This window comes from Chiroxiphia lanceolata, chromosome 13 (genome assembly GCF_009829145.1).
Source record: "Chiroxiphia lanceolata isolate bChiLan1 chromosome 13, bChiLan1.pri, whole genome shotgun sequence".
Lineage (NCBI taxonomy): Eukaryota > Metazoa > Chordata > Aves > Passeriformes > Pipridae > Chiroxiphia > Chiroxiphia lanceolata.
Window position 1 is genome coordinate 18729928 of NC_045649.1, and position 15444 is coordinate 18745371.

At 42.3% G+C, this 15444-nt stretch overlaps 1 protein-coding gene across 2 annotated transcripts in view; it reads left to right on the plus strand.

Annotated features, from left to right (window-relative positions):
- The window catches only part of CHST8 (carbohydrate sulfotransferase 8), a 176262-nt gene that overhangs the window by 33233 nt on the left and 127585 nt on the right, over window positions 1-15444 (plus strand). For both annotated transcript variants that reach the window (XM_032701589.1, XM_032701590.1), the window contains exon 2: window positions 8916-9139. In XM_032701589.1, coding sequence (XP_032557480.1) covers window positions 9031-9139 — 109 coding nt within the window. In that variant the 5' untranslated portion in view covers window positions 8916-9030. The remainder of the gene's footprint in view (window positions 1-8915; window positions 9140-15444) is intronic.

Here is a 15444-nt window from a genome sequence, read left to right on the forward strand (position 1 = left end):
AAACTGTGTTATATATGGCACAGTTAAGCCACAATGTGGAAGGAGAGGGCCCCACACATACATATACATAGACCCACCTAAAATTAATGTTATAAAAACTATTCATAATCTCAGGATATCAAGAGGTTTGGCATGGGAATAAAACTTTTGCCCAGTGGATAGGAACATATTGATCAAGTTTTTACAAACACACACACACATATATAGGAATATCTCTCTCTCTCTCTAAATATAAGCAGTTCATAAAATTTTTCAGTTTTGTCATCTTTTTGTCCTTATCACAACACATCTAAAAGCTGCACAGAAAAATTAAATTATGAAGGAAAAAATCTAATTTACATTTGCTTCATACTTGACATAAAGGAGGAAAGATGTTTGGGGTAATTGCTCTGGAAATCCAGCTTACTCCGGGTGCATTGTATCTTCTGAAAGAAGGCATTTTCATTTGGAGTACTCAGGAAACCTGTGGAAGACACAAATGAAGCAGGACAACTGAAGAAGAGTATAACCACTGTTATATGATGGTGCAATCATCTAAAAAACCCTTTGAAAATGTGAGAGTTACTTTAAATAGAAGAGAGATTGAGGCAAGTGGAGGGGGAGGGAAGCATTTCAAATCAGGCTTTAACAAGAACCAAGTGGGCTTCTGAATAACTAGGAACCTTTTACTGTATTTATATACAAGACAGTTCATTGCTTTCCACACAGTTGTTTATATGTAATATTGTACGTGGGACAACATCCCTACAAATCCTGCTGCCAGGCAGTGCCTGGGAAGGCTGGGCTGCCAACGTGTGGGGTCTGCCATGCAAACTGTGTGCCTTCCCCTCTGGTGTGGAGAACAGCTGGACAAGTCCATTATTGACACTGTTTACACTGTCACTGTGCAGTTCCTGTGAGATGTCAATTCAAAACAAAGTAAAAAAACTTTTTTTCATTTCAAATGCAAACTGCTTTAGAGATTGTGGTTCAGTTTAGGAACAGGATTATAACCCCTGGAGGATCTTGGAGAGGTGTGTGTGTTGACTGGCTGAGGCCCTACTGCAGTACTGAGGAGATTAGTAACACATGACTCCTGCTACAATTCGCACCCAGTAAGATAGGAAAGAAATCTTCTTGACTTTGAAAGGATTATTTTGGTTGTTTACCGAGTGCTGTCCCTTTTGGTCTTAAATTGTAGATGAAAGTGGAAACCAGAAGTGCCTGCTTCCCATGGCAACATGTGATGGGAATGAGAGGAGCAGCTTTAGCAGCTTTGCCAGGGGTTTTGGAATGGGGAAAAGGGGTCATACACTGTCATTCTGACTTCAGCCACAAAAAACAACGTCACAGCTGCAGTTATGCCAGAATTCAGTCTCTGGCACATTATATGGGTTTACCATACTTTGTAGCCGTGTGTGGGTCCAAAGGACAAAACTGGTGTGTGTGAGAGAGTGGAACTGAACTCACTAATACCTGACAAAACAAGTTTCCACTAGAATAAGAGAAAGCCTCTAACCCCCACCTTTCCTCACTCTTTTCAGTATATGGCTTAATGTATATGTGAGCAAAAGAGGATCCTGTAATTTTCAAGATTCTCTTCGTGTCAGGAAATCCCCATTTTGCTTAATAGGAGGAGTTGCTGAAAGCTGAGGCGTGTAATGACACCAGTGACTGGAGAAGGGAGCCCTTAATAGGCAATAAGTTCTGCCTAATTTCCTGGCACATCACAGAGGTGGTCAGCTCAGGATGGCTGGAATGCAGCAGAGGCTAATTAGGCTGCAGGGAGGAAGAGGTGTCAGCTCATCGGGCAGGTCAGCAGGTCCCACGCACCCAACTGCCAGTTCCTGCCTCTGCCTCTTAGGGAAACAGCACAAAGCAGTGCAGCACGAAGTGACACAGGGCAGGGCTGCTTGCCCTTCCTGAGTTCAAACTGCCCAGCTGGTCTGTGCATCTGGCAGTGCTGATGGGCAGCTCGGGAGATGCCCACTGGAGTCCTGGGGTGAGGGTTCCCCAGCATCCTTCAGACTCCAGCTGGTATCAGGTTGAGCCACCCCTCTCCATTCAACTAGTTCACCTCTGATTTCCAAGGATTTCGGCGTCAGAGAACCTTTAACTCCACTGGTGATTTCATTGAAGCAAGTCTAATTCCTTTCCACATATAAAAGGAAAATGTGAATCCAGATCTTTTCAGGAAAGAATTCCGGGGACATTTCAGGGGCAGGACATTTTTAACAGATTCGACTTTAAATGTCATATTTCACCCTTCTTCGCAATATTTCTTTTCTGTTATTACACAGAGAAGCACATGATTATATATGAAGTTGATATGAACCAGACAAAATGTTTTTATTTTAAATATCAGCTGGAAACAAATTTTTCCTTTCCAAATCTCAAGGAAAATCGAAGTTTTTTTCCACTGAGCAAGAATACAGTGACAGAAAATCCAGCACCCAATGAACATCTGATAAATGGAAGCAGCCACGGGATTAATAGTTTCCTACTTCTTTCTATGCTAAAGAAGCTAGAGGATTTGGGGCATAATACTTAGGATTCATTTGCATTTCCTATTTCCAAAGAGAAGTCGTGACAGCAACAGAATAATATGACTTCTAATATCTCCACCTCTAGGACCAGTGCTTGCCTTTGTAAAACTGCTATAAAAAGTTTTACTGGTGAATGTGAATAATGTTTACAAATCCTTTTTCTTCTGTAAATGTTACGACAAGCATGGTCTAGAAGTCAGGGGTAAAGCAGAGAGTGGACACTTGAGTGATGGGAAAACTCAGTGCCCTGTGTCTGTAAGTGCTTTGAAGCAAGGAAACACATGCTTGGCTCAGCTGCAGAGTTCACACACCTCGTAGAAACAGCTAATGATCACTTCAGCAATAATATTCTTTTTCCTATATTCTTGCAAGAATATTATTCCCTTTTTTAAATTCAGCTAATTGCCTGGTACCACTGTCACAGTTTCTGACTATAGTAGACAATCTGAGTAAAATTATCTTAATAACACATAAAGTAAGTGCTCCATTATGGTGCCCTTTCGGAACGCACGAAACAAAAACCAGCCGAAGAAAAAACTCCCAGCTGCCAACAGCTCCCAGTGAAAAACTACCCCAGACCAGCTACAGGAGTGCTGAAATTTCAGATGGAGTTTTTACTGCTGTCAGGCAAATCTTGACTTATAAAAACATTTCTGCATTAATAAGCATCTCTCTCTGAACTGGCAGTCCGAGCAGCCGATGTGTGCCCTTCGCTGGGGCCAGGTCAGCAAGGACAGAGGGCACTGCTGAGGCCGTGCCCGTGCAGTGCCACGTTTCTCTGCATGGAGAACCTGGACACTGGTGCCTCCACAGAGTCCCACAGCACCAGGGAGACTTCCCAGTTTGCCTCTCAAGAATGGCATAACCAGAGCAGTGGGAGTGCCCGAGCTAATCTCTGCTGCTCAGTACCTGCTTATCCACCAGCACACAAAGTGCAAACGCAGGAATCCCTGCTTTCAAAAGGCACCTGCATCCTGCTGCTCCCTTTGGATACACAGCGGGCTCTGGCTCGGCTCTGAACCACCAGCCTGCTATCAGCTGCAGGAATAGCAGCTAAAGCTCACACAGCATGAGAAATTAAGTTGGTTTACCATGTACGTGTGAACTCAGCATTTACATTCATTCATAGGTGATTTGTAATTGTCCAATTTAGCAATCAGGAGATGTTTGCAAAGAATTTGGGTGTTCTGTTGACTTGCTGATGTGTATGGCAATAATACATAACTGTGGGGCTGGCATTAGTCTGTGTTTCTTCATTCACTGGGAGCTGCACTGGCACCTTGCAGTGAAGCCTCAGGGAGGAAGAGTATAAAGGTGCCCTGCAGTGAGCAGGAGCTTTACAGGGTCTCTAGCCCACCTTGGTCCTTCCCTTCCCCTGGTTCCACAGAAGAAAGCCTCTTTTGCTCTCATCTAGGCACAGTGCCTTTCATCTTGAGGATAATTTAACTGGGCTGGTCACCAGCTCTCCAGCAGAGAGAAAGCATCCCAGCACCACCTGCACAGAGGGCCAGGCAGCTTGGGTTCAGCAGGGTGGGTCCCTGTGAGCAGCCAGCAGAGGGAAAGGAGGGGCTGTAGCTGCCTTGGGCCCCCTGTCATAGAATCATAGAACCAGCTGGGTTGGAAGGGACCTCCGAGATCATCAAGTCCAACCCTTGATCCAACCCCACCGTGGTTCCCAGCCCATGGCACTGATGCCACATCCAGTCCCTCTTGCTCTCTGCAGAGGACCAAGCTCTTGTTAAGCAATTGTTGGCAGTGCTGTGAAAGCTGCATATCTTGACATTGTGCTTTCCTAAGACAGCCAGTCTCAGATGTGCTACCCTCATAAAAAGCTGACCTCAGCTAGAGATCAACAGACCTTTTCCTGGGGCAACTTACCCCGCTACTTTGCTCTGCAGGATTTTCTTTTACTTTCCTTTGATGCATCAGTGTAGCTACTGTTAGGGAAGGATCCAGTTCTAGATGGACCAAAGGCAAGGTCCTGACTTTCTACCCAAGAATTACAGCATGCCCTTAGATTGTATCTTATCAATGCCGTTCTTCACACAGACTTGTTGGCAGCAGGCAAGGGAGAGAATGTCATGTCATGTCATGTCCACAAAACTCATGAGTGAACAAACAGCCATGTGCACCCCAAGTGCAGCCCGGCTGACCCACCTGATTAGGAATGAAACAACAGAGGTGTTGGTAGAAAACTGTCCTGTTGTCTTTCTTGGACTACTCCTGTATCATAACATCAGATTGGTCACAGTGAAAGTGTTTGGTCATTAGGCTTACAGGAGGTGATTGCCAAAAAGCAGAACCTACACAGCACTACTTTCAGAGCCACTCTTTTCAGAAGATTTAAATAAATCTTTGCAGGGTCTTTCAATACTGGTTAGGAGCAGGGGGGCACTAGTTCTACTTTTGTGTTTGTAAAGAAGATTTGGTGCCTGAAAATTTTGTTATAATGTGCAAGTATTTGCCACAAATATTTGTTTGGTTTTTTTACCTAAAACTGTACGTATTTTTCCTTAGAAGGCTTGCTTTAATGATGCAACACCTATTCTCCTACCTGATGCTGATACTTCCTCAGCTCACTATTCATAGGAGTACTGTGGTGATTAATGAATGTCTTTGAACTGGAAAGTGCTATCTGAGTGCTAATTACTATCCATGCATACTCGTACTTCTGCTGCTTTCAAGTGCAGAGCATTTGCACACCACGGTAATGGGAAAGCTTAGGAAAACAGATATTGATACCTAGGAGTTTTATCCACCATAGAAATGTATAAAGGAAGAATAATTTAAAAGTTAGACGTTTCAATTCATTATTGCATGTTCTAATGAACTGCTCTCCATCTGTTTAATAGGTTCAGGGCAGCTGAAAATGGATTTTAGATTGGAAGCTGCTTGCAGCCTTATCTGCTTGCACTCTCAGTAATGCTAAGTATTATAAAAATATGTTATTGCCCATTGTGAGGAGCACAGTCAAAGTATGTGACCTCAAATGCAAAGTGCAAGCTGAAGAGTGTGGATTCATCCAAATTCCGCCTCCCAGATGCTGGGACTCTGCATGGATCAATCCAAGGCTCCCACATAAAGCATCTCTCTCCCTCATATGCCCGAGGAAGTATTGCCTGAAGAAATTGTTAGCTCAAGCTGCACTTGGTTTTTTTGTAGGGATTTTTCTCTCATCCACCTTTAAAATGATGTGATTTGAGTGTAAATGATATTTTCAAATGTTTCCTTAATGAGGACACTTTGTTCACATTTATCAGTCAGTGCTAACTGCTTTCAGAGTTCCTCTGCTCCTGTAACCCAACGACCAGCCTGGGAGGGCTCGGGAAGCACATGCTCAGCATCTCAAACCAGCCGTTGCCATTCACCCACTTTGCTCTCTGAGGACGTGTTAATTAAAGTCAACTGATTGAAAAATAATTACAGGAGAATAGGGAGGGGGAAAGCTTAGACCCATAATTTAAAGATCTCTGATGTTTGAGTTCTGTTGAGAGGTAGTAATTTTGTTGAGAGGGAAGAGGTTCTCTTTCTTTTTCCTTCTCAGGCTCCTTCTGCTTTCACTACTTGCAGAGGCATGCAATGACTATGGGCAACAACGTGTGGCCTTTTCTTCCTTCAAATATATGCTTTCATCTAGCTTTTGTTACTGTTGTATCTTGAGGTGACCTGAAGAGGCTGTAATGTCTAACCTAAAAGGCTGTGTGTTCCTGGACACAGTTGTCCTACAGGATGTGGAATAATGTAAACATTCTAACAGTTAAAAACTGCTACTGTAGCATTTCTGGCACTAATTAAAAACTGGCTAGGGATCTTCTTTCTTGATGCTGCCTCTACTTCAAACAAAAACATTTCAACAAATCAAATCCAGGGAAAACGGTTTCGCATTTTAAGCTAATAATAATAATTGTTTTAGAAACCCATATTTGCTCAAGGGTATAATTCCTTAAAAAATGACCTGAAAAATCAGCATTAAGCAAATATAAACCCCTTGTTGTTTGGGAGTGGGTGTTTTTCAGCTACTCTCTCTCAAATGAGGATTATGTGTTTCTCACCTTCTCTCTGTCCCAGGAGCTGCCAGGACATTCCCAGCAGAGAAGGGCAGAGTTGCCAATGCCTGCCCAGGGTTGGGACAGCCTTCAGCTGTCTGGGGCATCACAGCCTTTCTGTAAACTTGGGCAAGACATCTTCCTTATGCCTGTCCTGTGAAACTGTGGTCGTAGCATCCTCCTCCCCAGGGGCGTGCAGAGGCCATGAATAGATGACCAAAAGGAAAACCTTTATGTTAGGAAGTCAAATACAATTTTTAGAAAGCTCTAACTGGACAGATTTACAAAATGATAGTGTGATTTTGGTCTTGTACCAGCCTTGCTGCAGTTGGATTTAGTTCAAAGTACCCATTTATCCAAATCACTGCCTATGTAGCCAAACACCATAGTGAACCAGAGAGGGGGTGAGTCCTGTTCCCTGATTGTTTCCTTATAACAACAGTGTTTGGAATGGTAACACAGGTGCTTTGAAGGCTAATCTGACTCCCCTAGGACTTTAGAGTTGCACTTGACATTTAAAAATAAATATATGTAATAAATACGTGTTCCAAATGTCTATCCATACTACATACACATGCACACAACAGGCACAGATGGACCTGCACAAGGACTTAGAACAATTTGGCTTTGCTAGTGCTGAAAAACTTAGTGACATTTTCTTTTAGTTTTGCTTTCAAAGGTGTGAGAATGGTTTAAGGTGAAAAAATAGTAAAAATACAGTTAATATCTGCCATAATTTTAACAGAAAATAAAGCTGACTTTGCCTATGTGTAGAGAGAATGCTCTGCATTCATTTAAGATACAAGCATCCACCGGTGTTCCTGGCCTGGAGATCTGGCTGCTTTACACACCGAATAAATGTAGTTGCCATTTAAATAACCTTAATAACCTTATCAGTCAGAGTCATAGTGATCTTTGGTGCATTTTAGAAATTTAGAATGCCAGTACACTGCAGAAGATTAAAAACCTGCTATGGAAGCTATGAAAAGCAAACAAGTTGCCCCAACACCAAATATTCCAGGCCCATTTAGGACAAATCTTTAAGACTTTTCCTGACATAACTACTTTGAATCATCACCTCTCCACAACCCATCCTCCCTGCAAACCAATGTTACACAGTCTTACCGTACTTAAAATACCCTTTGTAAACAAAGACCACCCTCAAAAACTTTCCTTTAGATCAGGTCACATTCGCAATAAGCAATATGAGGAAAGCAAAGTGATCACCCCCTGCCACCCGCTGCTGAGCTGCAGCTGAGCCCCTGCGGTCAAGTATTTGCTGGTAAAAAATCCAGTTACATTTTGGGACCCAGTTCCACTGCCTGTGCTCTGATGCACCTTTCACTGTGTTACTAAAAAACACAGGATTGGCATAGCTGTGTGGCACAAGCATTTATTTTAATTAATAAAGCCGTGTGGCACTGGTAGTAATTGTCCTCTTTGGTTCCCATTCTTTCACTGCTTAGTATCGTACCGGAACAGACTTGGTTCCAGCAGGACTATTCATGGGCTTAAAGCCTCAGGGCTGTGCTCAGCGAGGGGTTTAGAAAGACACACAAGGCGCCCATCTGGGAGCAGGGCTGCTGCTGTTCCTCTGGGACTGCTCACAGAGGCAGAGTGGGAGCCAGCAGGGAGGAGCTGCAGGACCGAGCCCGGGGACCCGCCGGGAGCTCCCGGGGGAGGAGAGGCAGCCGTGCCCGTGGCTCCTGCACAGACAGCCCTCCTGCTGCCCACGCTCCTTCCTCATGTTTCCTGCCAGCCAGTAAAAGGAGGTGCAAGCCTTGTGACCAGGATTTCCCTTGGAAATCCATAGGGCTGCTGAGCTTTTTCCATGGGTGACCTGCGGTGCCCCGTTTGGATGCAGCTGTTTTTATCACAGGTGAAACAGGCAGCTGCCAGTTGTTCATCTCTCTCTCCATGTTTGGCATGCAAGGGGCAGCTTTTGGGATCATTTCTTGGACATTATCACACTTTATGGTTTTCATATTGTTTAATCGGTGAAAAATAAAAATAAAAAGTGACACATGCTTCATTTGGAGGAAGCAATCTACTAAGAGGGCTTTCTCTACAAATTTTGCGGCCATGCCATGACCATTTTCCCCAAAATGTGCTTTTTAACTGTATACTACGTTGTCTTTTCAACATGTTAAAAGCAGGGGCATATAATTAAAGACAAACTGATGAGGCAGAAACAGACTGGATGACTGCAATTAATTGTACAAAAGAAATACTAAAGAAATTAGTTTTTTGGTCTAAACAAGAACTTAAATCTACTAATGTGCACTGAAAAAATAAATGCTCTATATGTTAAGTTTAAGGGGTTTGGTTTTTTTATTTCTCATAGATATATTACACCAGACTTCCAGATGAGAGGACGAGACTATGAGTGAAGAGTGCCCTGGAGATCGAATGTACTTCTTTTCCTGCCTCAGAACTGGATTGATCTGAGAACAGTAATTATGAGGCTGACCTGTATGTTCTCCTTCATCTTGCTGTTTGGAGCAGTTGGACTCGTTGTCTTCATTCACCTGCAGGATCCAGAAGAAATAGTTCATCAACAGGCACCAGGTTAGGATTCCTATTTCTATTTGAATCACCTGCCCTTTCATCTTCAGTATTTTGTACTTTTACCCTTAGCGTGTTTTACATATTTCACAGAGATTGCCTCGAAAGAGGTATGTAATTCTTAATGAAGGCTATGTTGAAAGTAATTATCAATTTCCTAAAAAAAAAAAAAAAAAAAAAAATTTGCTGGAAAAACTGTTCCAAGAACCAATTAACTGATTGATTATACAGGGATCTTTGCCAAGGTGCAAAGGGTCCAGCTGGATGGAGTTAAGTTTCTGCTAAACTTGAGACCAACTTCTGCTACCAACTATACCACAATAAATGTGAAAGTGAGAGATTTCACCAAAAATTCTGTTCCTGTAAATGCACCCCTCTGGATCTACCTTTGCCTGCATATGGTATTCAATGTGTCATGAGATGCAAAATAAGAGATGTACAAATGAGTCACACAAGAAACATAAAATGCTTTGGGATGCATTTATTCAATTTGCTTAACTTCAATTAAACGTCATAACTATCATTCATGTGTGTGCCATCTTCCTGCACGACTCACTTGAAACTGTGCAAAGCCACAGAGACCACAGCAATGGGAGAAACAGAAAACTGTGGGCTGAAATAGTAGTTTTCTTTCAAAGGAGGGGTACACAAGAAGTATGAAAGGGCACAAGATCTCTTGATTTACTTACAGTCCCCTTTTTTTCTGGCTAAGGCTGTAGTGAAGGCTGGTTTAGAGCCTTGACAAATGCCAGTACAGTCACTCTAGTTCAGAATAATGCCACTGTGTGTTGGGGTTCAGTTCCTGTGCTTGCTCTTACATGCACTGAAATTGTCCCTTGAATTAACGAGTGCTTTATAAAAAGTCCATTCATTTGACACCTTCATCAGATGACCAACACAACTGTGTATATTTAAAAGTATTACTAACATTTTTGAAGGAGCTGAACCATAACACAGAGAACTCCTAAATAATTACATTAATTGCTAATTTCTGTGTCCAGGTTTATTAAGTGCTTATTTCCATGTCACTAAACGATCTGTACTTTAATATGTTTATTATTTAGTCCAACTGCACACCAATTTTGAAAGCAGCCACTCAGCTGAAACTATAGAAATAATGAATCTTCAGTGTTGTGCAAAGCAGAGGATTAACTAGTCCCTTCAGTGCTTTTGCAATTAATTTTTGTATGCTTAGATGCAAAAGAGCTTACAGATTAAAACCAGAGGTACTGGCCATATTTGACTGAAACTGGCCAGTAGTTTGGGGTTAGGGGAAAGATGTATGGGCAGCCAGTGCAGGCAGTACTCTAATGCATCTAACAATGTGTAACTTTACGTGGAAAAGTTAATTCTTTTCTCCTGAAAGAGAAAGATTTTCTAGTGTTGTTTCAAAACCAGTGCAATTTCTTTTCCATTTCTTTCATTATCGGTCCCTCATCTTGACCTGTGGTACCTCTGTTCTCTGCCACAAACCTCTTGAATGCCAAATGCTGATTGGAGTACACTGTGATTTTTGAGGGCATATAACTGGAGAAGGGGGCACCCAAGCACATTTAAATAAAAGCAAGTTTGAACAGAGCTCCTACCCCCGACAGGGAAACTCTCTCTGTAACGCACTCGATTGCTGTGGACACCTAAAACGTCCCAGCGACGCTGTTCCTGCCAAAGGTGTGTGATCAATTCCTCGAGTCTCACATTCAATTACTGTTTATGTTAATAGGAACCAGGCTGTACCCTTGAGTAAAAGGTGCTCAATACAATTACTCTGATTTCTGTTTGGCTGATTTTCATGTGCGTTAAGTGCTTTCAACTCCCAGCGGACTCAGAGACTACTCACATCCCCTGCTTTTGAAAATGATATCAGTTATCACTAAACACATTAGGTGGCTTAAAGGACACGGGAAAAAATATCCATTCATTTCATTATAAAGAGATGTAGGCATATTTAATTTCTAGACAGTCACCTGTGAAAAGCTGTCAATCACAGATGACATTTTTGGCATGCTGAGAAGGATCCTTCCCTTCCTCTGTTCAGAGTGTTTCTCCTTAAAGGGGCCTGGTTCTAATGGAGATGGGATATTGCTATAATTTGCTTGCCTGATTGCTCTCTCAATAGAATTGAACAAATGCATGTGTCATTAAGCTACTTAGGACAACAGATTCTGCATGGAAAAGCTTTACTGGATTAGCCTTTGCTGTTGTATTTCCTGTGTAGTAAAACACATTTGCCAGATGCTGGAATCTCATCGGCAGGGCTGGAGACAGGTCGCTAACATTTATTTCCCACTGAAAAGCAGCGTAGGAGAACTTTGCATTGTCCAAAAGGACATTTTTCATTGTTAGTACGTTCAGTCACCTTTAATTTGAGATAGTACAACTTATGAAACAAGACTAAAAAATACTTTGGTACTTTGGTTTTATCTGTCTGTTCTGGAAATTGTTCTTGATTGTTTTAGTCGTAGCAAGCATGACGGTGAGACCTTGATGTACTACTTAAACCAGTATAAAATCCACGGTCATAAAACTTTAAGTAATGCTTACGTTACTTTCACTGAGCAAAGTACTCCTGACAGTAGCTGTTTGTGTTGATTTGTTACTATTCATTTATTCTTTCCCTGTGCTTCACATTGCTACCTAATTGTGATGCTGTACTGAGGAAGCAATATCAAAGTAATTTTCCACAACATTAGTTACAATTTTCTTCTGATCTTTCAAGTGAAAAAATCCCATCCTGTTGGCTTCTGTGAGCATATAAACCTTGATTACATTTATCTGTTGGAAACCAATGCTTAGGAAGTCCATGTGCCCGGGATAGTGGATGTAGAGCCTTTTTTGCTGATTGACAAACATGCTGTCCATGTAGTTTTATTTATATAACACACATGACTCTGAGCAGATGTATTTAAGACAGACAGCCATTTAGGGTGGGCAAAACAGATTTCCCAAGCCAATAAATTAAATTCAGTAGATATTCCTGTGGTCATTAAAGAGACAATAACTTCACTTACGACAGTTGTTTTCTTGGCATCTATGAAGAGTGCTCTTACCAGGGAGAAGGAGGATAAAACAGGGGTGTGAACTGAGAAGTGGCATGAGTGATAGTCATACACAGCACAGAAATGCAATGTTATTTTAATAATTCTCCCTGTATAGCTATATACCCCCTGCACACGCATCAGAGCAATCCCAGGCACAAATGCACGCTGGGCAGGGACTGAGAGCAGAGAAGGACTTAGGGATGTTGGTGGATGAGAAGTTCCACGTGACCTGGCCATGGCTCACCCATGTCCTGGGCTGCACCAAGAGCAGTGTGGGCAGCAGGGGAGGGGGGTTCTGCCCCTCTGCCCTGCTCAGGTGAGACCCCACCTGCAGAGCTGCCCCAGCTCTGGGGCACCAGCACAAGAAGGACGTGGAGCTGCTGGAGCAAGTCCAGAGCAGGCCATGAAGGCTCTGAGAGCTGGAGCTCTGGAGGCAGGCTGGGAGAGCCAGGGCTCTTTAGCCTGGAGAAGGCTCAGGGGAGACTTTGGAGCCCTTTCCAGTGCCTGAAGGAGATCCAAGAGAGCTGGAGAGGGGACTTTTTACAAGGGCCTGGAGTGAAGAAGGAAACTGAAAGAGGCTGGATTTGGATCAGATATAAGGAAAAAATTCTTCCCTGTGAGGGTGGTGAGGCCTTGGCAGAGGTTGTCCAGAGAAGCTGTGGATGATCCTTCCCTGGAAGTGTCCAAGGCAAGGGTTGAGCAACCTGAACTAGTGGAAAGTGCCCCTGCCCATGGCAGGGGGTGGAACAAACTGAGCTTCAAGGTTCCTTCCAACCCAAATCATTCTATGACTGTATGATTTTATGACATAAAACTTGGCTTCTGTTGTAATCATACCTTTATTCTTAAACGGACACACAAAAGGATTTGTTATGGGTAAGTTATTTGCACATGGTGCACAAGAAAAATTTAATACATATATCCCCATCCTAATGCTAATGACCCTTGAATGCATGAATCTCTTGTCTGTGACAGAATATTAAACTGTCACACCAGGGACACAGTATCTGCAATACCTACAGCTGTACTACAGACTGTGTGCTCTATGGACTTTAGTCAGAAGAGATGGGATATTCTGAAATGGTATAGACTTTTCTAATAGGAGATTTTGCCACATAAAAACTAGAAGTATTAATATTCCTCTACATCTACATTCTTGTAGCAGATTTCTCTACATGGTGAAAAAGCCTGTGAGAAAAAAATGTTATCGCATTTTTGCCACATGGGTATTGAATTCACAAACCTGTAAGAGTTTTCAGCTAGAACTTTTAAGATGAATATATATGGTCACATGCTCCTCTGGGAGCTGATAAAAGGTGGAAAATACATCTCAAAGGATCCATGTTGTGAAAGCTCCAAAAGGGTGAAAACAGGGAGTAGAATGGAAATGGCTTTGCACTCTGACTGTATCAGAATTTGAAAGTCAAATATGAATATAACCAAGCCTGAGACTCATCTGAGTGAGATTCTGCAGTGATTGCTGTCCTTACCTCTTCAACCAGTTTTTAACATTATTCTGTCATCTTCTTTATTTTCTGCTTTACTAAGGGTGTGATGGGGAGAAGGGAGGAAGGAGAGACTGCGGATGCTCTTGTCCCTGATGGCACAAGGGAGCTGCAGGGAATATTGCAGTAGCCTAAGAGCAAATACCAATACTCTAGCTGTGCTGAAAGCTACTTATTCAGAGCACACACACCTTGTTACTCACAAATTACACTCCTATGCACATCTGAATGCTCACTGTACATTTCCATAATACTGTCCCAGTGCACAGTGTACCTACCACTTGTTTGTCAGACTGGAAACTTTTTATAAATACAATTGAAAATGAACTAGCATTGATACATAATTTCAGAGCTAATTTTCCTGCAATTTACAACTTCCTTTTCTTTATAAGCTGTTTAATCTACTTCTCAACTGACAGAATGAGCAGAGACCATGAGCAAAGAATCTGGTGACTGTAGCAGAGGCGAGTGGGCTCTCTGATGTTCTTCTGAAGCAGAAGCAGCATCTGTTACGTGTGTAAAAGTAGTTCCACTAACTCAAGAGTGGATGAATCTTGTGCAATGTCACATCCTCGGAGTCTTCTGTAGCTGAACTTCCCCAAACAAAGCACTTCCCTACAGACTGGTTCCCAATGGTTGGCAGTTCTTGGGATGAAAAGAAAAAGATCTATTTTCTTGTCTGCTGAGGCAAGGCACTTATTAGGGAAATATGGTCTTACGAGTATGATACTCCCTTTTGTGCTGCTTGAAATGGTTGTGGTTTAGATTGTGAATATGAACCTGGTTATTTTTCACACTGGAAAGAAGTGCTGGCAATGACTTTTTATCATCCTGCTGCTATAGGGGATCAAACACTGGCCAGATGATTTCAAAGGAAACCCTACATCACACTGCCAGTGCAAACCTGTTCAAAAGAAACGTAGTCTAGTGCTGAAAGCAATCACAAATAAGCTGTTTTATCACAAGTAATAAACAGAGATTGTCTCCTACAACACTTTCTCCCTGCTTTCATGACTATGCCATATCCTTGGCAGTCTTATGAAAAATGCAGCATTCATTTATTACATGGTCTTGAGAAAGTGCCACTTTTTTTTTCTTTTATTTTATTTTTTTTCACGGCTTCTGTTGACATGCATTAGCCCAAACCCCAGTAAAGCAAATACAGCTCTTATGCTATAGCATGGCAGGCCAGCATTTATTTGACCAGTGTTTCCTGTCAACCATCAGCAAGGGCTTCACAGGAGTCAGAGTACTTAGGTGTTAAGGCTGGGGATTTGGGACACAAAGCTGCTGTGGTTTGTCCTTGTCTTGCCCTACTGCTCATAGATTGTGCTGTATTGTGTTGTATCAGGCAATTCACCCACTAAATGTTTCCATTTCCTGTTCTAAAGGAAATGCTCTGCAGAGGATTCAAGGTCCCTAAGGACTGCTAGATCCCACAACCAAAATGCAAGACCAAACCATATTAACTATGACATTATTACCAAATCCAGTGCATTACCAGCAGCAGTTATAATCCTACTGCAGTGGTGCACACACACATCAGATGATGAACCACATCCACTGCCCATTTATTTGATGGCATAAAGACCATGTCACCCAATCCCAGATGTATTTATCAGTGTAAAACCAGACTGATGTAGTGCTAAATCACTCCTGTAGTGCAGCTTTCACCTCCACAATTTCCCTATCCTCTCTCTGTGAACATTTCTTCTCTGATACTGACTGGTAAAAAAAAAAAAATAAAAAGGTTTGATATTTCCTT